This window comes from Cynoglossus semilaevis, chromosome 1, assembly GCF_000523025.1.
Source record: "Cynoglossus semilaevis isolate Cse_v1.0 chromosome 1, Cse_v1.0, whole genome shotgun sequence".
Lineage (NCBI taxonomy): Eukaryota > Metazoa > Chordata > Actinopteri > Pleuronectiformes > Cynoglossidae > Cynoglossus > Cynoglossus semilaevis.
Genome location: NC_024307.1, coordinates 17,779,320 through 17,804,866, shown reverse-complemented (window position 1 = coordinate 17,804,866; position 25,547 = coordinate 17,779,320). Strand labels below are relative to the sequence as shown.

The 25,547-nt window shown below is 41.8% G+C and overlaps 1 protein-coding gene across 16 annotated transcripts in view; it reads left to right on the top strand.

The window, feature by feature from the left end:
• Positions 1–24,294, top strand: part of mark3a (MAP/microtubule affinity-regulating kinase 3a) — a 32,160-nt gene extending 7,866 nt beyond the window's left edge. For 2 of the 16 annotated variants that reach the window (XM_025055557.1, XM_025055560.1), the window contains exons 4-18: positions 4,637–4,685; positions 5,174–5,239; positions 5,851–5,921; positions 6,346–6,402; positions 8,360–8,596; positions 8,806–8,946; positions 9,846–9,945; positions 15,026–15,138; positions 15,517–15,664; positions 16,182–16,396; positions 16,649–16,752; positions 18,527–18,799; positions 19,491–19,517; positions 21,954–21,998; positions 23,388–24,294. In XM_025055557.1, coding sequence (XP_024911325.1) covers positions 4,637–4,685; positions 5,174–5,239; positions 5,851–5,921; positions 6,346–6,402; positions 8,360–8,596; positions 8,806–8,946; positions 9,846–9,945; positions 15,026–15,138; positions 15,517–15,664; positions 16,182–16,396; positions 16,649–16,752; positions 18,527–18,799; positions 19,491–19,517; positions 21,954–21,998; positions 23,388–23,733 — 1,992 coding nt within the window. In that variant the 3' untranslated portion in view covers positions 23,734–24,294. Of the gene's footprint in view, positions 1–4,636; positions 4,686–5,173; positions 5,240–5,850; positions 5,922–6,345; positions 6,403–8,359; positions 8,597–8,805; positions 8,947–9,845; positions 9,946–15,025; positions 15,139–15,516; positions 15,665–16,181; positions 16,397–16,648; positions 16,753–18,526; positions 18,800–19,490; positions 19,518–20,999; positions 21,080–21,953; positions 21,999–23,387 lie in introns of all 16 variants that reach the window. The other 14 variants (XM_025055606.1, XM_025055609.1, XM_025055558.1 and 11 more) reach the window with 14 other exon arrangements.
• The last annotated feature ends 1,253 nt before the right edge of the window (positions 24,295–25,547 follow it).

Below are 25,547 nucleotides of genomic sequence, written 5' to 3'. Positions count from 1 at the left end.
GTCTGTGGCTGCTGGTGAAGTGTTGTCAGCTCCCTCTCTGTCCTCATTCAGCCCCGTGAGGCTTCCTGTTGTACTCCAGGTCAGAGGGCTGAGGGGGAGTGCAGCATCTGGACAACCTGATTAAATGTAAACACTGTGGTCACAGTTATTGAGTGTGTGGAAAAATACCTGCTGCCTGTGTGGAACTTTCATTCCTCAGGGGATATATTAGAACATAAGTTCAAATGAAAATAGTTTATAGATATCTAAATGAAATGTAGTCATATGTTTTGGTGAATAAAGCTGAAGGGTTGGTCTCAACAGCAGGATTCTTTGCACATCTGTTTAACAGTCCTGTTCTGAACGGCTGGTTTCTGTGCCTTTACATTTAAATGGTAATGAGCCACTGGGTGCCTTGCCTGTCCCTTCGGTGGGGTGAAGACCTGAGGACAGCTTCATGTAACCACAACCCCAGCTGATCAGTCAAAGGGAAATTGCTGGTGGAGATCAAAGTTCTGTCCAAGTGTATACGTTTGAGCCAGAGTCAGACGCAGAAGAAGAAGTGAAGAACCAAGAATGAATTAGTTAGGTTTGTTACTTCAACACTGCTTTTGTGTTAATGTGTAGACCAGTTAGTTCTGTCGGGGGGGCAATTGCACTCCATGGTCAAATTTTATATTTATTTATGGTGAGTGGTTAGAATTGGGAATAGTTTATTACGTCATCAGCAAGTGCCCAGTGAGAATCTGGCAAAAAAACTGTGTTTAGTAGTGCGGTCGAGACGGTGTTACTTACCAGCGGACGTACCTTCTGAAAACTGTGTGTTAGTACTCTTTTTAAACTCCAACAGTATACTGAAGGGGAAAGTTGCCAAGCAGAAGACAGAGTTGTGTCTTTTTGAGGCTGTAACACCAACCAAAGTTGTAGGGCTTCATTTGTTGTCACCTTCGTGTTGTCACCTAGGACACCCCACTTCTTGTGCTTCATGTGTTTATTATATAGCTATCGTTCATTTGGCCCCGGTGCTAAACAGCCCGTTACCTTATTGTTAGTAGAGCAGGTTCTTAAATCTCTTTTTTTTTACTGTTAATGACAAACAGACTATTTTCCATGTAAAATACAAGAAAATGTATCTCCAAATAGAGAAGCTTCAGCTCTAATGTCTCCTTTTGTTTTACACATGCAAACAATAGTCCTGTTCCGATGCTAATGTTTGCACACCTAGCAACATTCGCACCAAATGTGACACATTTTGACAAAACAAATGTTTATTGCACCAGACATTTTTACTAAGTAACAAAGTACTTTAAGACAAACACTGAACTTGTGAACCCTTGGTTTGTTTCCACCTGCAACAGAATAGATTTATATATTTTTTTCTCCCCTTAGATAACCCGAGACCACCCAGCCATTCTCTTTTACATGACCTTTGGTGTGATTAAATCAGTAAATCTGAACCACACTGTTTATTCCCTCAGGAGGGTCCAGATGAGGACAATAACATTTGGACGTCAAAAGGAACACAGAACTGTAGTTAGAGGCTCAGAGAGCTGAGCTTAACAAAATATACTCCATTAAAAAACTGTAGCAGTGGGATTTTATCGACACGGGAGTTTATTTTGTTTTATTTTGTTTTTTAAAGAATCATCGGTGCATCCATCTGTCTCATCCGATGCTGCAGGGACATTCATGTGATTAGTTGTTGTGACTCTGCTCACCTGCTGGGATAAACAAGGAAACCCTCATTGACCTGACAGTCTTTTCTTCAGTCTCCTGTCTGGTGCTGTTAAAGTCACCTGAACCCTTAGAGGGAAAGACAGAGGTTTACCCTAAGACCTGGACTTACCCCCAGGTGCCTGCTGTAGATGTGACCTCACCTTTAAATCTTTGAATCTGTTGTTGGGGAAGCGGCTGTTTTGTTGTGGGCCTGAGCTCAAAGTTGTGCAAGTGTTACGGCTGCACAGCCTTGTGGTGGTACGATGAGTGGATCAACAGCAGGCTTTCAGGCTGAGGGTGAATCATCTCCACCTCTGTCTGTCCGTCGCTGTCTATCTCCTGTGTTTTTTCCTTTAATTCTGTTTACTGCACAACATACCTGACAAAGTATTCCCATATCATTGGCCTCCATCTGCTAAGTAGGCCAGTACAGAGTCTGACCCAGCCAAGAATAAAGAGGCAGGAAGCAAAAAAAACGTTGCTTGTGCTTTATTCAAACACATAATGTGAGGTATATGATGTACAATATATATATTATAAGTAAGCTAACAAAAGGTGTTTTGTTTTACAGTCATTAAAGTGTCTCTGTCTCCAGAGCGATTGTTTTTCATGTCATTGTACCAGCAAAAAAAAATGCCTGCATTTCCAGCGATGCAAATGCCCTTTAAGAATATAAGAATGAGAATAACTAATTCTGTAAAGTTCTACCAGATCAATGGACCCATATCACTGTAGATGTCCTCTTTACCAAAATTGCACAAAATGTGATGCTGGATAGTCCAGTTACTAAATAAATGTAGAATCTTCCTTCTCTGCTCAGTATATAAAACTACAGGGAGCTGCAAAGATCATCCACCAGGAGGTTTAAGATTCAGTTTGAATTTAGGGTTAGAGTACGGCCTGGGTTGGGGTAACTGTTTAAGATTAGGCACACATTTGTAATGGTTGAGGTTAGGGAATGAGATATGTCTCTGTGAAGTCCTCACAGATTAGGCAAACCAGACTGTGTGTGTGTATGTGTGTGTGAAGTGCATTGTCACACTGAATATAAAAACATATCCCGCTGTTTGTCTCCATCTGTTTGCCTCTCAGACAAACACTGAGGCGGGAGGTTCTGTCGGAGCGGCCTGATGGCTCAGTAGAATCTGCTGGGTCTGCAGCAGCAGGAGGGACACGTGGTGGTTTCACAGAATCTAACATCACAGTCTAGTTTTCTACTCTCCCCACATCATCTTTAATGCGCTCTGCAGAGAGAACAGATTTAAAACTGTCAAACCAACAAGTGAGGAAAAAAAAACAATCAGTTTTCCTAACAAGATGACGGAGCGCTGTAATCCATGAACCCCCTACAGTTTTTTTTACATTTTTCATTCATACAAGTGTTTACTTTATCCTCACTTAAAATGAAATGAACAACCAAGTTTTAGTCTTTTGAAAATGAGGAACAAATCCAAGGTGAAGGAAGGGCTTGCGTTATCCTGGAGACGTCCTCTTTCTTCCCTCTGCATTGTGAGTGAATGCAAACAGGTTGAATGTAAAGCTCATACATGTGTGTTGTTGCGTTGTTGTTTCCATGAGCAATATTGAAGCACAGACCTGACTTCCCTTTTTTGTGTTTGCAAAACAGGGCAATTTTAAAATTAGGTCAAGTTGTGCTTGACTAATGGTTAGATCATTTTATGAACTGGACAGGTTATGCCTGAGCCAAAGTCAAGGTATCTTTGACGAGGGTGGCTCGATCCGATACTGAGGATCGGCATCTGTCTGTGGATTGAACCTTCAAGAAAAACAACCAGAGCCCATCTGATCCGATACCTTAACTTTGTGCAACATGCAACGACAGTCCGTGGCATGCTGGGGGAGAAAAGATGGTATCGTATTGATATCAATACCGGCAGGTACTCCAAGTGGACTAATTGGATTTCTTTATTTGGTGTTTTCTAATTAACAACAAACCATGCGTTTAGCATGGTAAAGTATGATTTTTCATACCCCTGGTGACCTGTTTTTTTGGCTGCAGTCTGAAGATGTGTTGGTCACTCAGTTAAACAGCACTGAGTGGACCCCCCCTTTCACTTAGTTAAACAGCACTGAGTGGACTCTCCTCTCATCAGCTATTGATGCTGGGTCATATTTTCATAGAAACACACAGACATAGGAAGGTGTTGTTCGTGGCAGATCAATAATACACTGTTCGCTCGTCTTTTTATGTCTCCATCAGCACCACAGTGAAAAGCCTTATGGACTGTTAGAGATCAGCTGATCTGCTTGTTGTGATCATGATGATGGTGGTATGGTATTATTGTTTTTGATGTTGTTGTTGCTATTCTGGGATGGAAAGGTGATGCTGAGACTGCTGCACTTTATTCCTGACTTCTCTCTGTGGTTGGTGGTCAACTGATGTACTAAAAACATTGCTTTGGGAAAACCTTTAATCAGGTCACAAATGTAACTAAAATGTTTGTTTTCCTATAGCTTAGCCTCTAACATTTTGTTTGGATGCATTAATTAATTACAGATGAGGTAATCGAAGAGACCACATATCTTAGTTTTTTTGGGTGGAAAGTTTTTGAAAGTTTTAACTTTTTGAGATCAGCTTGGAAACAAGCATAGGTTGGATGTCAACAAATTGTTTCTTAGCAGTGCAGTACTTCAAGAATACAGTGTCACACAGTCACATGCAGTGTATAACACAAGTTGATGTGAGAACAGAAACCAGAGCTAACGTTAGCTACATTCTGTCCTAGTACAGGTGTAGCCAGCCCACAGTAGACCTGATGATGGTGATGGATTTTTTTTTTCCCAGAGGTCAGGGTCATTGTTTTAGCACATAATGTGTTTGTAATATTATGTTGTCCATTATGACAATACAAATATAAATGACTGATGTTCGGTGTGTGTAATCTGACTATTAATACAGTGTTTCTTTCTTTTCTATCAGCTCTTCAGAGAAGTTAGAATAATGAAGATTCTGAATCATCCAAACATAGGTGAGTTCACTCATCATTACCTTCCTCCACTCTATGATTATTAAGTTAAGAAATATTTTATGTTGATAAATCTCTCATAACTGCAGTAGTAAGTTGATCAGTTTGACCATTCAAATACAACAGTGCCCCAACATTATATATTTTTTATAAACATTTAAAAAAAATGCTTCCATATTTTTATTTATTTTAATATTGCAAGTAGCTGTGGTTTGGGGCTGCAGTGTCTACTTGTTTTGGAACCAAAATATAGGAACAGTTCCAGTTCATGTAACAAGATAAAGCCAAAGCTCCTGGTACTTGTTGCTGCAGTGAACCCAGCTTTTTCTCCCCTTCTTCAGTCTCTTTTTATTTATTTATTATTTTATGATATTATTATCAACCATTCATTTCAAACTATAGTGTGTGTCCTGCAACAGTCGCAGATATTTTAAGCATTTTTTGAATCTCTAAAGTGTTCTCACTGTCTGTCTCTCTGTCTCCTCTTGCAGTGAAGCTTTTTGAAGTCATAGAGACAGAGAGGACACTGTACCTGGTAATGGAGTACGCCAGCGGAGGTAAGACAGAAAGTATAAAAATCACTTGACACCTTCACAGTGTCTGCATCCCTACTGGGTCTGATCACTGCTCCAATCCCCGTGTTCTACAGTCACTCTCGGTTCAGCTTTGATGAGCTGCGTTTACAGGCACATTCTGTCTTTAGCAGCTGAGTCACAGCTCAGCCATGGATTGTTGCTCTTCTGGAGCTGTAAAATATAGAAATGCTCACTTGTGCTGCCTCTGCAGGTCAGCCCTCAGAGAGTGGGAGTGTGTGTGTGGGAGGAGAGGAAGCACTAATTTGTTGTATTGTGTGTTTAATTTTGTCTCCTGACCCTGATGTAGACACTGGTTCACTCCCGGTGTGCAGTTAGCACGTGAGCCAGTGTGGTCACGTTTTGGCTAAAAGTGTGCAGCATGAAAGTAGAGCCGCTGCAGCTCTTATGTTCAGTGTGAAGGAAGCACCGCTGCTGCTGCTGCTGCGGCAGCTGCGGTGACTGCGTCTGGGCCAAAACCATTCTGCTGCATTTAAGAGTGAATCAACCCATTTATTTTTAACTGTGTAAAACTGTTGTACTCTTCGTTTGTTAACTCCTGCTGTCTGTTTTTCCTTTTGTTCTTCTTTTTACAGGGGAGGTGTTTGACTACCTGGTTGCTCATGGAAGAATGAAGGAAAAAGAGGCCAGAGCTAAATTTAGACAGGTACCCAGCTTTTCTCCCCTGCAGTGTTCTGTTTTCACACCTCTGCTCTGGGCTTTGTCTCCGACACTACCCCCCGTCTTATGTCCTCAGACAACAGACAGCTGCCTGTACATGAGATGTCCAAACTCAGGCTAGTTGGCTCAGCTTGAACATGGACAAGTGGTCCAAAGTTACAGAAAAGACACGTTGAGACTGAGCAGGGCTGCTGTTTGTCTTTATTTTTACCATCATTTTAACTTAGCAGCCATTTTGAGAAGTTTTTTCCAGTGCTATCTTCAGCTCCACCTGTGTTTGGTTTAACGTCTTTTAACTGTCACTGTCGACCACATCTCTTCTTTTTTCTCCTCCTTCCTTTTTCGGCCACATCCTTTCATTTCTCTGAGTGAAAATCTCTCTCACCTCTGTTGTCTTCTTCCTCCCGCAGATCGTATCAGCAGTGCAGTACTGTCACCAGAAGCACATTGTTCACAGAGATCTGAAGGTGAGTTTAGCAACGTCACGCCGATCCAACCTGTTATCATCAGCTGCAGAGAAAGACACCACAAGAGTCTGAGCTCTGATGTAGTCTTCAGCTGTGCTGCTGTAAGTGATGTGATCAAACATCACTTGTCCTTGGTTTCTTGTTAACAATAGAACAATCTTCACCTCTGCAACTCTGGCTTTAGAAGATGTTCGAACATTATCCCCAGAATAGCTGAACGCATCACTAAAAGTTAGCCACATGATGAAAGCATTACTTGGTCAGCTGAAGGACAAAGTAACTCAAAGTTAGTTACAGGACAAAAAAGTTATCTCCAAACTCCCAAAGATAACTAAAGGTTAGCCAGATATTTGATTTAATAGGTTATAAAAAGCTAGCGACAAATGACCTTCCTCAGATTCAAAAGTATTTCTAAAGCCAATTGGCAGCATTAAAAGTGAACCTGGACACAGAGGTCACAGCTTGGACAACAGTTTGTAACACTTCTCCACGATCCTCATCTAAACCCAACACCAGTGTCCCCACCAACTGCTTAACAGCAGATGATTTGGAGAATAAAAGAAAACTCTGCAGATGCGGCTAATGAGGCTCCGCTGCTTGTCTCCTCACTTCCTCCTAAATTACAGTTTAGTCAGCGGGGAGTATAATCACATACACACATACACGTGCACACCAACGGTAACTGTTCTCATGCTCAGCAGCTGGAGTCGCAGTCGTACGTGAAGCTCGGGCTCCTCCCTCCCCACACTGACGTCCTCTGTGCTGCTGCTGCTGCTGCTGCTGCTGCTGCTGCACAGAGAACATCACTGTGGAGCGCATACAAATATTAACGCTTCAGTATTTTTATCACTGCATCTGTGGGACTCACTTGTGTTTCCAACACTGCGTATGAAGAGGAGGATGTGGAGCTCCTCCCTCTCTTCCTCTCCTACCCCAAGCACACTTTTTAACATGAGTGTCAATTCAACACTTTAACAGCTTGAACTTTCAAACTGTGGGAAATGTGGTTCTTGCAGCCACTCAGCTGATTAAGTCTGTGTGATCTCATTTCTCGACCTCTGAAAAATATATGAATTATCTTTTTGGTAAACAGTCTTTTCCAACAGGAAACTGAAATACTGTATGTCCATCACCATACCAGGGCTCATTGATAAAAATGAACGTAAAAAAACAGTGTTCATTGTTTTACACTAAAACAATAGGTTTGAATTTTAAAAGGTGTTGGTTTACTGTTAGTGATTTAATGCAAACTCAGACTCTCTCTGATATTCTTGGTGCAAGAGTGAGCAGTTTATGTTGGTGCAAGAGTGACTGTAGAAAATGTATTTGGATTTACAGCTGTGTGACTTGTTAGGTGATCTAACATCTGTATTCTTTTACAGATTTAATAGTGTCCTGCACCAAAGTACAGGGAATATCTGTATTACTGTATCCCACTTCTATATTACACAAATACATGAAGGAATAATTCAGTTCTTCTGCCACGACTGTGGCCTAGTTCTGTCTGTAGATAAAATCTTTATATTAGCTGTGAATAAATGTTGTATGTCACTGATTTTATCTGAGACCAAGTTTTAAAAAAAAAAACACACAGGCCGTGTTAATGAGATATTTTCAAACTGACTGACTCAAACACACAGAGTAGATTAATTCTGTTTATCAGTCAATGTCATCTGCTGGGATTAATTTAATTTTCTTCACATTTAATTAATTGTGTGCTCATGGGAATTTTTATCTTCTGGCATCTCAACAAGCTTCAATCATTAACACATTCAATATTTTAATTGAAATCACCTCTAATCCCTGCTGGTTTTATATTTAATTACCAACCCTAGTAAAAACCTTTAACTTAAAAAAAAGAAGAAAAAAAACTATTTCACTATTTATTTCCTGAAGCAACAGCCTGACAGTGAAAATCATCTCACCTCCTTACTGATGTTGGTCTGGTTACCCTCAGGCCGAGAACCTGCTCCTGGATGCAGACATGAACATCAAAATTGCCGACTTTGGCTTCAGTAATGAGTTCACCCTGGGCAACAAGCTGGACACGTTCTGCGGTTCTCCTCCGTACGCAGCACCGGAGCTGTTCCAGGGGAAGAAGTATGACGGGCCAGAGGTGGACGTCTGGAGTCTGGGAGTCATTCTCTACACCCTGGTCAGCGGGTCACTGCCCTTCGATGGACAGAACCTCAAGGTGTGAAAATAATGACATTCCTGACATCATCATTATGATCCTGTCAGCGCTTAGTTTTGTGCTGCAGTGTATGTAAATTTGAAAGAGAGCTTTGTTTAGATCTGAACTTAGAGTATAGTTTAGGTGATTATATTAAAAGTATTCACAACTGAATATTTCTATATATTTCTTTACTTCTCTCTCTGACCTCCTGCTTCTCCTTCCTGCAGGAGCTGCGAGAACGTGTTCTCAGAGGAAAATATCGCATCCCCTTCTACATGTCCACCGACTGCGAGAACCTCCTCAAGCGCTTCCTTGTGCTCAACCCGTCCAAGAGAGGCACTCTCGAGGTGAGGGAGGACGCAGAAAATGTAAATATAATTTTTTTTTAGATCTCCATTCTTTCACCACCACCACCCCAGCACGTCTGCACTGTTGAAGAACACCATCCATCCTCCACCTTCAACTACAACATCTTACCTCCTACCTGTCCTGTGGTTGCTGTAACCTCCCACCGCATCTTCTCCTCCGGCTCTCACAGTATCCTGTGTTCATTCCTCTTTTCATTCACAGACCCAGTCATAAATGGTCAATCATTTCCTTTTGGTCTCTTTGTATCAGAATGATTGTTACTTGAGGGGCTCGATACCTCATTGTTCCTCATTGTTATTTTATGTAGGTCAGTTGTCCTGAATGAAAAAATTCATACATGATGACTATAGCACAGGGTGTTTCTGGTGACCCCATTTGAATTCCAGGTGACACTGCATGGGGCATAAAAAACACAACCAAAAACTAATTCCAGAAAAAAAATGTCTCTGGGGTCTCCTGAATTTCGGAGACAAGAAATGGGGTCACAGGCAAAAAAAAAAAGGGTTGGGAACCACTGCTATGGTGTAAGGATATGTATAGCATGGTCACAAACGTACATAAAATAAAACTTAATTGAAATTTGAAATTTATAAACATCTGACAAAATGTCAAATTAAAAACATATCGTACACACAGACTTTGCTCTGTTAAGAAGTCTTTCTCCTCAATTAAGGCTTTTTTTTCAAACATTCTCTAATGCTCTGTTAAGAAGTCTTTCTCCTCAAGGCTTTTTTTTCAAACATTCTCTAGATAAAGTATACGACTATTTTGTTATTGGTTGATTTTCTTTAGTGGTTTCTTCACATGTCATACATTTCAAAAAGAACTTCAATGTGTAATTATATAACTGATTATTATTAGTCAATTATTTATTTGTTATTTTTAAAACATTTTGCAGCAAATCATGAAGGATCGATGGATCAATACTGGGTTTGATGAGGAGGAGCTGAAGCCGTACACTGAACCAGAGCTGGACATCACAGACCAGAAGAGAATAGGTCAGTTCTGTTCAGGAGATAACCAAACACGACATCACGGCAGTTATTTTTATGTTTTCATTGCTGTAGGATTTCTCACTGGGTTCTTCTCACAGCGCTCAGGCCCGTGCTGTCCCGCAGTCAGAAAAGTGCACACGCATCATAAACAGCAGTCTCTCACTTTATTTATTAATCTTTACTCTTAGGAAAAAAAAAATCAATGGCCTCTTTAATTTTTCCTTTGACGGTGCGTCGGGCAGCTGAAGCTCTCGTTATATCAGCTCTGCAGAGCTTTTGAAGGGAAAGATGAAACGCTGTAATGAAGAAGAAATAAACATGAGCCCCGGGTGAAGCCTCCCTCTGAGCTCAGGGTGGAAGATGGAAACAAGAGGAGGAGAAAGAGGAGCATGAGGAGGAGGTGGAGGAAGAGCAGAGATCTTACATAAGAGCAGCAGCAGCAGCTGTGGTTGGCTGTGGATGTTCAGTGTCGTACAAGTGCAAGTGCAGAGAGAGACTACATTAGAGGGATTTCCCTGAATGTTGAATAATTCATCACCAACATTACATAAGGGACGACATGTAAGGATTCACAACAGAATTCGTCGAGTGATTGAATTTCAGCATTGTGGTGTAAAGCATCTTGTCATTTCTGACAAATGGCTAAAAAAGGAATTTCTTTATCTTCTCTAGCGTTTGAGTTCAATTAAAATGACTAAGATCCAAGCTCCTGATATTTTAGTTTTCTCGGTCATTTTAAATTAAACGACTCACTAAAGTATTGATTAGATTTATTGAGTATTTGAAGGGCTCTAATGGTTTTAATTGTAACTGTCTTAAGGCTGTCAGGGGAGTGTCTTGAACCATGTGTGTTTAGTTGCACGGCTCCATAAACCCCCGATGGAGAAGTGCTGCAGAGCAGGAGGTTGGTGTTAGGGTGGAGGGTGGTGCAGCACTGACGGCAGAGATGGATGAGCAGCTACGCTCTCACAGAGTCTGCCTGGTTACAGAGGCTCCGCTCCTCTCTGCTCCTGCTCCTCAGCTGACGACACTCTGACGTTTGTGCGTGGCTCTTTAATCAGACTCCCGGTACGGCAGACTTAGGGAATCAGAACTTTCTCCCTGGGTTTGTATAAACTAGTCTCGTCAGTCACTGGAAATGATTCTACACTGCTGGAGAAATACACCAGTGCAGTGGAAATAATGACAGTGCTGCTCCAGTGTAAACTTCTGACAAGAAGTGGTTTTAAAAAATTCAACTGTAAAACAGTTCTTAACGTAGTGGGTGAGAAAAACAGATTGGGTGAGGATGATCTGCAGGTTTAATTGGAGCTAGCAGGTGCAGCTGAGGGCAAAAGGTGGTTTTTGTTTACAAGGTTTTCATTTATAGTAGAACAATCAGATTCACCTCCAGCTGAGCCTCCTCCTCCTGTGCTCCCAACACCGTGTGCTCCTGTCAGAGTTGCAGATGCTGAGATTCTCTCTCTTTGTTATTGAGAGAGAATGAATGATATTAAAGGTGACTGGATTGGCAGAGCAGCTGTAGTAGTGCATTCACAGTGATATCTTTAACTCTTCAGTGAACGTCCTCTAAACACAAATTCCTGCAAAACTGCTGTTCTCATTGATGATGAAAACATTTTAGCCTTTGTGGAACAAAGCACAGAATTGTGACTCTCCTGCTTTGGAGACCACTGCTGTGACCACCAGGCCACAGGCTCTAACTGTTCACTCGTGTGTTTCTGATAGAAGAATGTTTTGAAACATTAATGAGTGCACGGGGGCATCACACAGAAACCTCCTCAAGCGCTTCCTTGTGCTCAACCCGTCCAAGAGAGGCACTCTCGAGGTGAGGGAGGACGCAGAAAATGTAAATATAATTTTTTTTTAGATCTCCATTCTTTCACCACCACCACCCCAGCACGTCTGCACTGTTGAAGAACACCATCCATCCTCCACCTTCAACTACAACATCTTACCTCCTACCTGTCCTGTGGTTGCTGTAACCTCCCACCGCATCTTCTCCTCCGGCTCTCACAGTATCCTGTGTTCATTCCTCTTTTCATTCACAGACCCAGTCATAAATGGTCAATCATTTCCTTTTGGTCTCTTTGTATCAGAATGATTGTTACTTGAGGGGCTCGATACCTCATTGTTCCTCATTGTTATTTTATGTAGGTCAGTTGTCCTGAATGAAAAAATTCATACATGATGACTATAGCACAGGGTGTTTCTGGTGACCCCATTTGAATTCCAGGTGACACTGCATGGGGCATAAAAAACACAACCAAAAACTAATTCCAGAAAAAAAATGTCTCTGGGGTCTCCTGAATTTCGGAGACTTGAAATGGGGTCACAGGCAAAAAAAAAAAGGGTTGGGAACCACTGCTATGGTGTAAGGATATGTATAGCATGGTCACAAACGTACATAAAATAAAACTTAATTGAAATTTGAAATTTATAAACATCTGACAAAATGTCAAATTAAAAACATATCGTACACAGACTTTGCTCTGTTAAGAAGTCTTTCTCCTCAAGGCTTTTTTTTCAAACATTCTCTAGATAAAGTATACGACTATTTTGTTATTGGTTGATTTTCTTTAGTGGTTTCTTCACATGTCATACATTTCAAAAAGAACTTCAATGTGTAATTATATAACTGATTATTATTAGTCAATTATTTATTTGTTATTTTTAAAACATTTTGCAGCAAATCATGAAGGATCGATGGATCAATACTGGGTTTGATGAGGAGGAGCTGAAGCCGTACACTGAACCAGAGCTGGACATCACAGACCAGAAGAGAATAGGTCAGTTCTGTTCAGGAGATAACCAAACACGACATCACGGCAGTTATTTTTATGTTTTCATTGCTGTAGGATTTCTCACTGGGTTCTTCTCACAGCGCTCAGGCCCGTGCTGTCCCGCAGTCAGAAAAGTGCACACGCATCATAAACAGCAGTCTCTCACTTTATTTATTAATCTTTACTCTTAGGAAAAAAAAAATCAATGGCCTCTTTAATTTTTCCTTTGACGGTGCGTCGGGCAGCTGAAGCTCTCATTATATCAGCTCTGCAGAGCTTTTGAAGGGAAAGATGAAACGCTGTAATGAAGACGAAATAAACATGAGCCCCGGGTGAAGCCTCCCTCTGAGCTCAGGGTGGAAGATGGAAACAAGAGGAGGAGAAAGAGGAGCATGAGGAGGAGGTGGAGGAAGAGCAGAGATCTTACATAAGAGCAGCAGCAGCAGCTGTGGTTGGCTGTGGATGTTCAGTGTCGTACAAGTGCAAGTGCAGAGAGAGACTACATTAGAGGGATTTCCCTGAATGTTGAATAATTCATCACCAACATTACATAAGGGACGACATGTAAGGATTCACAACAGAATTCGTCGAGTGATTGAATTTCAGCATTGTGGTGTAAAGCATCTTGTCATTTCTGACAAATGGCTAAAAAAGGAATTTCTTTATCTTCTCTAGCGTTTGAGTTCAATTAAAATGACTAAGATCCAAGCTCCTGATATTTTAGTTTTCTCGGTCATTTTAAATTAAACGACTCACTAAAGTATTGATTAGATTTATTGAGTATTTGAAGGGCTCTAATGGTTTTAATTGTAACTGTCTTAAGGCTGTCAGGGGAGTGTCTTGAACCATGTGTGTTTAGTTGCACGGCTCCATAAACCCCCGATGGAGAAGTGCTGCAGAGCAGGAGGTTGGTGTTAGGGTGGAGGGTGGTGCAGCACTGACGGCAGAGATGGATGAGCAGCTACGCTCTCACAGAGTCTGCCTGGTTACAGAGGCTCCGCTCCTCTCTGCTCCTGCTCCTCAGCTGACGACACTCTGACGTTTGTGCGTGGCTCTTTAATCAGACTCCCGGTACGGCAGACTTAGGGAATCAGAACTTTCTCCCTGGGTTTGTATAAACTAGTCTCGTCAGTCACTGGAAATGATTCTACACTGCTGGAGAAATACACCAGTGCAGTGGAAATAATGACAGTGCTGCTCCAGTGTAAACTTCTGACAAGAAGTGGTTTTAAAAAATTCAACTGTAAAACAGTTCTTAACGTAGTGGGTGAGAAAAACAGATTGGGTGAGGATGATCTGCAGGTTTAATTGGAGCTAGCAGGTGCAGCTGAGGGCAAAAGGTGGTTTTTGTTTACAAGGTTTTCATTTATAGTAGAACAATCAGATTCACCTCCAGCTGAGCCTCCTCCTCCTGTGCTCCCAACACCGTGTGCTCCTGTCAGAGTTGCAGATGCTGAGATTCTCTCTCTTTGTTATTGAGAGAGAATGAATGATATTAAAGGTGACTGGATTGGCAGAGCAGCTGTAGTAGTGCATTCACAGTGATATCTTTAACTCTTCAGTGAACGTCCTCTAAACACAAATTCCTGCAAAACTGCTGTTCTCATTGATGATGAAAACATTTTAGCCTTTGTGGAACAAAGCACAGAATTGTGACTCTCCTGCTTTGGAGACCACTGCTGTGACCACCAGGCCACAGGCTCTAACTGTTCACTCGTGTGTTTCTGATAGAAGAATGTTTTGAAACATTAATGAGTGCACGGGGGCATCACACAGAAAGTCACGTGCACAGAGATCAATGTTTAAAGGCAGTCACGTGCACAGAGATCAATGTTTAAGGGCTGCAGTTGCAGCGGGATTCGCAGCTCTGCTTCTGCGTCTGCAATGATGTTACCAATTTGAGCTGGAGGAGGTCTGAGAGTAGACGCTCACGTGTACGTGACTGTGTACATGCATGTGTGTCTTTGTGTGCTCCAATCACCAGCTTTGTTCTTCTGATTGATGAGAGCAGTTCATGCTGATTATCAGGGAGGACTCTGTCCAAAAACTACAGTCGGATCAATTTGGAACAGACATTTAAAGACCTGCCCTGATTATTGACCTGTTCAAAAACTCACAGTGGAGATTTTCCTTTTATCCGTTTTGCTCATTGTTACAAACCTGAAAATAAATTAAAGTTTTAGAATTTGCTGGCCCTGCTATGTTGGTGCTCACCTTTTCAGTGTGTTCTAAATGGCATTAGCAGCATGCCTTTGTTTTGCATGAATTAGCAGGAACAAACCTGTTCTGTGTTTCTGCAGATGTGATGGTGGGAATGGGCTACAACCTGGATAAGATCCAGGAATCTCTGGCTAAGATGAAGTACGACGAGATCACCGCCACCTACCTGCTGCTGGGCAGAAAGGCTTCTGAGGTACAGTGTGAACATCTGATCAGATTGTAGTATCAGACAAGCCAACAATAAGTGAAGCTGTTGGGTTAAAGAAAAGTTTGGGTTTTTTTGGCTTATCACTCCATTTTGACATCACATATATATATATTATTTTAACTATGAATTTATATTAATGAAAGTGGAAGAATATAGTTTATTATAAATTGGGTGGGGTGTTTTTAATCAAAATTCCAAAAGTAATACATTTTTTTACACATTTCAGAAGACCCCATTTGAATTCCAGATGATTCCACGTGGGGTCACGACCCCAAGGATGAAAAACACAGAGTTGTCACACTCTGTTGGTGAATGTGTGGAATGTTCTTTAATTTTCATGGGGTGTTTCTCTGTGTCCTCCAGATGGACCCCAGTGAGTCGGCCTCTAGCAGTAACCTCTCTCTGACCAAACCCAGACCAAACAGTGAACTCAACGGCCAGTCACCGTCACACCTCAAAGTTCAGAGGAGCGCCTCGTCCAACCAAAAACAGAGGCGTTACAGCGAACAAGGTCGGAGGCCAACACACGATCTTCCCTTCTATCTCTGTCTCTCTGTCTCACCGACATTCTCACAAACACAGTTATCTGTTTAGTTAGATTAACAAAGAAGACTTCAGCAGAAACTCGTTGTTTAATAAAGTTAGTTTAGAACTGCAGACTTTGTCTTTGTTAGACTGATGGAGGCAGTGTAATCAAACCAAGCACAATAAGAGGAGCTGCAACCTTTGCTGCTGCTGCTGCTAATATTTACTTATTTACAAGATGTTTTTAACCAGTGTTTATAAATTGTCCCCAACTAAAACACACCAGAATGGACAAGATTTTTTTTATTATGATTTGTGGTGTAGACGGAGGAAAAAGAGAGAGTTCAAATAACGAAAGGGAGATTCAGTCATATATGTCTTATGGTACAATGCTGTCTTTCCTTCAGATGGATAGAGAGAAAGATGCATTCCAACACTGTGACTGTTGTTACTGTCCTCTGCTGTGACTTGTCTCATCTTGGTTGTTTTTTTTCCTTCTGTAGTTGGTCAGAATCCTCCAGGAGCGGCTCATCCAAAGCGGAGTCAGACGACCACAGCGGAAAATGGCACCAAAGAAGAAAGTGGTGTCCAGCTGCGTAAACCCACCACCCCGGGAAGCCGTGGAGCTCCGCCCTCCAGCCCCATCCTGGGCAACGCCAATAACCCCAACAAGGCTGACATCCCCGACCGTAGGAAAGGTGCCACCACTGCCCCGGCTGTAAGTGTCACACAGTCAACAGTTACAAATACAGTGTGTTGCATGTAAACCTGCACAACAAACTATTGCTTAATGCAAGTTCTCCTTTGGTTCATTTGAATCCATTTCTGGCCCTTTTTTTTATATATTTTTAATTCAGTTTTTTAATACTTTATATTGGGATAGTTATTCCATGAGTAGTGACTTCTTCTTTAATAGTGTTTTACCAGTAATGTTTTTATTAATTTGGTCTTTCTCTTTCGTTTATCACAGAACAACACTGCGTCGGCAGGAATGACCAGAAGAAACACGTACGTCTGCAGCGACAGGAACAACACGGATCGACTTTCGGTCATTCCCAACGGGAAAGAGAACAGGTGAGGGGGATGAAGTACAGGAAAACACAAACAGCTCCTGTGACTTTGGCTTCTCTTTACATGAAATAATTTTTTTTCTGTGTACAGTTCTGTCATAAAATCCTTCCTGCATGTCTCCCTTAAACACAGGGCGTTCTATTTCACTTCTTTTATACATTTATTACATTTATATCCTTTTTCTCATCTCTGACTTCTACCTGTGTGTGTGTGCTTTGGTTTCGGGGCCGATGTTTTTATTTTTATTTCCGTTTCTGGCTGAGCAGCATGACAGAGATGGCTCATGCCACTAGTCCCTCCTCGGCCTTTACGGCGGCCATGTTGGGCGCCTCGTCCAGTTCTATCAGACTCAGGCACCAAACCGTCGGCCCCCTGTCCTCTTTCCAGGGCCGGGCCGCTCTGCCTCACTCCTACTACGCTCTGGACTACGACACCCCCAAGTAAGACGGCAGGGCTTCAAACCCCATGTCCCTGTCTGTCTCCTTATGTCTGAGCTCCTCACCGGCCCCCGACCGGCCCCTGTGTGGCCCCTGGTTAACCCTCACATCCAGCATCAGGCTTCACTCGCTGTACTGTACCAACTAAACCAGCAGTGATGTGGAAACTGAAGTGCTTCTCCTCTGGATTTTTACCCGTAAATTTTCATTGGTTTAAAGCAGATAAATCGAAAACTTAAATCATTTTTACACAAGTTGCCTTTTAAAAAAACATTTGCAGTTGGCTAACCCTTTAGCTCACGCTACTCTTTATTGGAACATTTCAAAAACTGAAATGTCTTACTAAGGGATAAAGACATTGGCCTTTGAGGCTAGATTTTGCTAAAGAGATAACCATATGAAACAAACTGCATAGATAAAATAAGTTGAATATTCAGTGACCTTCTTGATGAAAACACGAGTTCTCACTTTATCTGCACCTGACCCACTGGTTGCCTACTGAAAAATATAGATCCACACACTGACAAGATGAACTCAGTGTGTGTGTGATAATATTTTTCCATGCTTTCATCCATCTGTTTACATGATAAACGTCAGCTGGTGGTCAAATAACAACCACAGCTCTACTCCTGACCTGCCTTCTGTTTCTGTGACCCTGACCTGCTCCGTCTGGACCTTTCACCTGATCATCTGTAAACACATGGCTTGATTTTCACTGACTCCTCCTGCTCAACCTTCACAGTCCTTTAACAGATCACTGACTGTTATCCAACCCAGTGTCGTGTTCATGGTGGGAAATAAACAACAGTTTTTAAAATGTATCTTTGTTTGTGAACTCAAAAATGTTTCTTAATTGGAACTTTTTGGAACCATTGTCGTGGACTACCTTCAAGCTGAAGACAGAACAAATGAGCCTTTTTTTTTAAAGTTAGATCTAGGTCACCTTCACGTGCCCTACTAAATCATACCGTAATGATGTTTTTCAAAAAGACTTCAGTCGCAGAGAAAATGTGTGAAAACACAATAATAACCAGAATGTTTGGTTGTTTTTACTGTATCAGCTGTAATCGGTTGTAAATATATTATTTGAATTTCCTGCCGTCTTGACATTTACCATGGATGTTCATTCTGATTTTTAACTCCAAGTCCTGGAGACTTCAGACATGGATTTATTTTAAAGATTAGAAACAAGAGTTGAAGGTTTTTTATTCATAGATCCTAGAAAACTCTCAGGTTGAACAGTCAGTAAAAGTGAGAGCTGCAGTTTGACTCTGTCAAACCGCGAGGAACTTTTCATCCTGACTTTGTCCTGTTCTCCTGTCCTCTCTTTTCCACCTCAGTAGCATTGCCGTCTCTCCTGCTGGTCAGAGGAACCCAGTGGCGTCCACTCACAGCGTGGCCAACGCCACCACGCCCGACCGACTGCGCTTCCCCAGAGGAACCGGCAGTCGCAGCACCTTCCACGGCGGGCAGCTGAGAGACCGACGCACTGCCACTTACAACGGCCCCCCGGCCTCACCCACCCTCTCCCATGATGCCACACCTCTCTCTCAGACCCGCAGCCGTGGAACCAGCAACCTCTTCTCCAAACTCACCTCTAAACTCACCCGCAGGTAAGACAGGGGGCGCCGCAGGGTCACTTTCTGGGGTTATTAGTGAAGAGTTTGTGGTCAGGACTGAAATAAAACAGTTTGAGACTTCAGTTCAACCTGTATGGACTCCTCCAGTCAGAGAGGTGACCTCTAGAGGTTAGATGATTATTAACATGTTCTGGAAACTTCCCTGCTCTCCGCAATATGTCTGATCCTGGAGACTGGACACTTCATCACTATATTCTCCCTCAGACCTGAATTAAACACAGTTTGACCTTTTGTCCTTGAAGTCTTTCCAACATTAAAGATTTTTAGGTTGATGTCAAACTCCCAGGTTTGGGATAAAACACCAGAGATAATGGCCATTAAAGGACTTAATGCAGGCGTTTAAAGACGAGGTCCCTGTAGCTGGTCCAAACCTTCAGATCTCAGGATAACTGCTCACCCTACAGTTGTTCCCATTGTCTTCATGCTTATTCCCAGCTGTAACATCAGGAACAGTGACGTCACTCCTGCAGTGACTGACCTGACACGAGGAGTTGAAATAGCTTATCAGTATCGTTAACATTATGGGCCTTTTATTGTTGATGATTCCAAACATCTCATTTTTGTTCACTCATTAAAGCTCCTCCTTCTCCTCCTACTGCTTGTCCTCCTCCTTCTCTTGTCTCCTTCACCATTCTCACTGTTTCTTTGTCTGGTTCTGTTGTAGAAACATGTCATTCAGATTTACCAAAAGGTAGGACTCCTGTACTGCCTTCACTGCTGTCTTACTGCCAAACGACACTAACCACAACGACGACGACACTGAAGTGACTAAACAGACTCACACAGGCTGCTGCCGTTGAACTAACACAACGCCCCGTCTCTGAGTTCATTTACTCACACAGGCTGTGATCAGATTTACTCCTAAATTCTGGGATTCTTATGTCTGTGCAGTGACCATGAAGCTTCAGCCTGGAGACTCTTTAGTTTCATCTGGACAACAATTCAAACCGATCCCACCTGGGCCACATCCCAGTCAATTGTGTTCTTTTAAATGTTCTGTGTGTGTGTAAAGAAACTCAGAGCAGCTGTGGTTTGGTCTGAGCGGCTGAAAGATGATTGGCAGAGCGGAGACATCCCTCCATCAGTCCGTTCATTAACCTGGTCACTAATCAATCAGCAGTGCATGCTGGGAAATGCTTTGTTCAGCTATCCTCTCTCCTCTTCACCTTCTCTCACCACAGTGATTCTCTCTATGTATATGTTTTAGAAATAGAAAATTAAAACTTGATTTGATTAATTATCGTATGGTTATATATTTTGTACACAGATTTGCAGTGAGGATAGTTTTTCACACAAAGTTAGTTCCACAGGCAGGTTTGTGTTTGTGCTGCAGATTTTGTGCTTCAATTTCTTTAGTCAAGTGTAAGATTGAGTGGATTTGTATGATGTTGACAGAGGATTTTTAATGTGAGCGGAGCAGCTTCAGAGAACATCTGTGAAGAGTCGCAGCAGCTTCAGTTTAGTGTGTGGACCTTCTTGGCTCTTCAGAGTGTAAACTCATCAAAGTAAAGAAGCCCATTCCTCTCCTCCTGAAATGGTGCTTGATGATTAGGTTCAACATCGGAGGCTTTAGTGACGGTGCAGCAGCGCCCTCTGGTGACTTAATTGTTTTCTTTACCGTCCACCAGTTTCATCATTACTTTCATCATAATCATCATTTTTCTGACGTCTGTTGAAGAGTTTTTCCTACAGAAGCCTGAAACTGACAGAATTAAGGGGGAAAACACATTTTTATTGTTTGTTATTTATTGGTTGGGCAACATTGTTCTTAAGTTTGTAAGTAATAATTCTTATCTTCGCTTGGTACTGTAAGGAAATCTTATTATTATTTTTACATTTCTGGTTATTTCTAATTTATTTTCTCAAAATGTAAAAATCTAGAACTTTTGATTAGAGACCAGAAACCTTTCCTGAGGCCAGAAATCTGTTTATTCCCAGAGCATCAGTTACTGTTTTCATGTGGCTGAATTTTCTCCTTCATTTAGTCCGTTTTCATTTCATCACCTCTGATTTCCAGACTTTGCCAAAGATCTTTAATCATTTTCCTCCTTCAGGTCATCTTAGATTTTCCTCTTCTTTCTCCTCCTCCTCCTCTGTTTTAGTGCATCCTCCTGTTTGTCCTCCTAACCTTCCTCTTTGCCCTTTAACCTCACTGCTCTTCCTCTCTGTTTAGGGTCAGTATTGACCCGGCCAAACGGCAGACGGCCAAATCAGGTCCTGCCATGGCTTCAGCCCAGGGAGGAAAGAGTCTTAGTAAGTCCTCTCTGCTCCACTCTTCTTCCTCTTCTTCTGCTTCTCCTCCATTTCTACTCATCGTTCCATGTTTTCCTTTTTTCTTTTGGCCTGTCGTCACCGTCATTTCTTCCTGAGTTTTCCTTCTTTGTCGTCCACGTGTCAGTTCAAACTGATCCACTTGTTTCTCTCAGATCAGATCTAGCTTAGATGCAGAACTAGAGTAAAGAGATGATGCCAGTCACTCCTCAGTCATGAGACAGTTCCTCTCAGTCTCCACCAGGGGGTGTTTTGGGGCCTGTCTTCACTCCATCTTCTCTACTTCCTCTTTATTTGGGTGCAGGGTGATCGTAGCTCTCTTCCTTTTCACCTGCACCTCTCCGTGACCTCACGCTCATCCTCTGATGAACTAGAACAGTGTTGGACATGTCCAAGGTTCAGTCAGTTGTCCTGAGGACACTCAGTGTCTGTGAAGCTCAGTCAGATGTATTTCAGCTGCTCCTCTTTCCTCCCCGCTCTCTGTGGACTCTCTTCTTTCTTTCTTTTTTTTTCTTGTCGTCTGCTGCTTCATTTCCGGATCTCTGTGGATTTTTCTGTTCTATGACTCTGATCTCAATGGAAGTTCAAAAACTTTCCATGTTTTTGTCTCATTTTTAACACTATTATTTTGTTTTTGGTGTGATGGCTCATGGTTGTCGTCGTGGTCGTCTCACTTCCTCCTTATCTCACACCACCTCTCTCTCTCCCTCTTTCTCTCACCTTCCTTAAAGTTTGAACCACAGATAACTGATGTAAATGTCTCTAATGTCCAGCACAACCCACAGTTTTTTGTTTTGTGTCATCTTTTCCTCCTCTCCTCCTCCTCCTCCATGTCTGATCTCCTCCTGCACCTCAGAGTCTCCACCGAGTTTGAGAGAAACGGGAGACTTGAGGGCTCAAGGTGAGGTTACCTGGGACCCAGGCTCAGAACAACACGTCTACATCCCTTTAAGTCCAGCCTCAGTTTGTCCTGCTCCTCTGCAGTATCTCATCTTCCCTGTTCCTCCTTCCTTCTGCTCCTCCTACACTGTTTAGAAATATTTGCTTCATCCTCTGCCAAGTTTGAACTTTTCCAAATGAATCCAAAAAAAAGAACACGCAGTGTGAAATTCCAGCTTTGCTTTGTGACTGTTTTTGCCTTGACTTGTGTTGTTGCTACACAGTTTGCATGAGGCAGTGTTTACAGTGAGACAGCATGGCATGTGTGTTTCTTAATTATTATTTTTATTCATATCCACCTGTAAAAAGTGTTTAAAAATGTTCTGAATCGAACTTGGATGTTTCTGAAGCTCATCTGATCTTACATTCACTGTCACAGAAAATAAACATCAACAAACAAGCAAGAAAAACACCAAAGTTTCAGAAAGAAAATATTTTTTAAATGAAAAAGAATTTTATCTTCTGAGACTGTGAATGTCAAACAATTTTTTTTTTTTTAACGATGTTCTGGCGGAAACCGAATCAACCACGGTAACCGCTGATTTTCCAAATCCACCAGACTCTTTTTACTTTTTTCTCAACCTGGCTCTGTTTTTTCTGAATGTGGGTGTGTGAGTAAAAAGTACTTAAAAATATTATATATACAATTTTAGCAGTAGATCAGTGGTTCTGTCAATTGACGCAGTAACAAAAGGCACATGACGGTGAGTTAGTTTAATCTTCAAAAGTTTGCTAGAAACCTTCAAAAGTCAGAAAATGGCTAGTGGAGAATATCAGTAGAAATTAGGTTAGCAACAGACTCTTACCAATTATTAGTCAGAAAATGTAATATGATGCTCTAAGTGAACCAGGTGTTGAGAAATGTTCAAAACTGAGGCCAGAGTTGCAGTTAAAGTTGGCTAAATATCAACTGTTGAAATCAGTTCAAAGTATAGAAAAACAGCTGCACAGCTAAAATATACAGTAGTTACAGCTAAATTACTTAAAAACTAGTGTAAAATTCTGCGAGGTTGCATATTGGTTACATGGTTAGCAGAAATAAGACCCGATCTCTGCTGCTCAGATCAGTGGAGTACAAACGCTGCTGTTGTTTCACTACTGGGTGAATGTAAGAATGTAAAAGAGCTGCAAAGAGTCAGCAAAATACTAAACCAAAAAAACTGTAAAATAAAAGAAAACACAGGTACGTCCGTGCAGAAATACCTAAATAGAATAAATAGAAATGTTTTTTTACCCAGAAGTCCACATTTGTAAACACACATCCAGGTTGAAAAAAAGGTTCCCTTTTATTTAAATCGAAACGGCGAAATGTGTGCGACTGAACTCTTCTCTCCTCTCCCTGTTGCTCCAGTCGCCATGTACCTGGGGATCAGAAAGGGGAAATTAAGGACGGTAAGCCCCGCTCCCTCCGCTTCACCTGGAGTATGAGGACCACCAGCTCCATGGAGCCCTGCGACATCATGAGGGAGATCCGCAAAGTGCTGAACGCCAACAACTGCGACTTCGAGCAGCAGGAGAACTTCCTGCTGCTGTGCGTGCACGGCGATGCGCGTGCCGAGAACCTGGTGCAGTGGGAGATGGAGGTGTGCAAACTGCCCCGTCTGTCGCTCAACGGCGTCCGCTTCAAGAGGATCTCCGGCTCCTCCATCGCCTTCAAGAACATTGCTTCCAAAGTTGCCAACGAGTTAAAGCTATGAGCAAAGAAAGTCCCACCACAGAAACAAAGCAGTATGTGTAGAAGTATTTAAAGAGTACAATCATCACAGTAGCAGTTTCCAAACGTCTCCTTTTTTAAAACAACAGAAATGTATGAAATATTCTAATGTATAGTTTAAGGCTTTTGGCAATAGTCACTGAATGACCTACTAATATCACAGGCTCCACTTTAACCCATTTTTTTGTCATGCTGTGAATGTGGACAAAAACAAAAGCATTTCTAGACTTATTTATTTAATCTGTTTTTTTTTTTCTTTTCTCTTCTGGAAAAAGACAAAAAATGACGTAGCTTTTTTTGTTTTCAGTGTACATAATGTATCTTACTTTACAAACAGCTTCACTGCAGTACTCTTTTTTTTTTTCTTTCTTTTGTATTTGGTTGAAAAAGTAGAGACGACGGCAGAGTCCGTGTCAAAAGGTCGAGGGTCACTTGTGTCTCGATTAAAGTGTCTGTCAACATGAACGTCTCTTTGTCTCCAGCTGAACTCGTATGTCTGGATGAAGAAATGAGAATTAAAAGAAACACTTCATTGGTTCAGTTGTATAATGTCCTGGTTTTTTCTGGTCCCATCAATGGTCCAATCACTGGTCTACAGACGTCCACCTAAGGAAGATTAGAGGGTTCCAGAACCCTCCCTACCGTTGGTCTGAATGTTTTGGTCCAGCGACCTCTCTTCATGAGTTTGTGTTGATGCAGTTACCACCTGGAGCCACCTCGTGGCAGTGTGGGCCTGCACTTGAGAGCAGAGCGAGGCATTCACAGGTGTCTGGATGAATCGCAGACAGGCTCGAATGTTGTTTGGGGATGAGACCGAGGCTTTTACAGGTTCTGGCGGAACCTTCACAGTTAACGTGTCTCAGATTAGGTCGAGAAGCGTCTGCACGTGGACAGGAGCGGTACTGCAGCAAACTCAGTCCAGAATGAGCAATCATCTGCCCCCAGGTAATTAGTAGTAATAGTAATTTATTATTTTGTCAATGAAGAGCAAACAAAAATATATTAATAGACAGATGTTTGAAGAAAAAAAACTAAAATGTCAGACATTTATTCATGTATCTAACAGCAACAACAGCAGGTACAAAGTCTGACTTTAAGAAACTAAAAATAAATGCAATGCAAAAGAATGAGTTTACTGTGAAGATATGTAGCTGTTAAAATGTTTACTAATAAGTTGTAGTCTGTCAACAGAAGCAAACCCGTCTCAGGTTTTACCATCTTTGTTTTAAATTACAAAGCCATGACCACAAATTAAAGTGGTCATGGTCTGAAAATCCTTGCGGCTGCACACGGATTGAAACACCATCTTACTGTCAGACATGAGAGCTTTACAAGTCTGTAGTTGTTAAATCAGAGAAGGTCTGGACCGACAGCTGTCAGAGACACGTGTCCCCGTTCCAGTCTCTCGGGGAAACAGTCTGTAGGAGAATAAGAGATGATCTCATCTTTAGACCAAGTGCTTCTATAATTTGTTCTGTGATTTAAATGTCCTCTTTACTCCACACTCCTGGACTCTGGGTCAGGGTTAGCACCTACTTATATCTTTTTTTTTTTTTACTCTGGGTCAGGGTTAGCACCTACTTATCTTTTTTTTTTGGCATTCTGGATGATGTCTTTGACACCAGTTCACAGACCTGCTTCAACAGTTAGAGAAATTAGGATACAAATTTGTTCATGCTGTTGAAGACGCACGGTCTGAGGTCTGTCTGAGTACTTTTTGACTGAGTTCTGGAAAATATATTCAGGACTAATGATTGTTTTCCCCATATTCAAGTATTTACTGTAACATACAGGGAG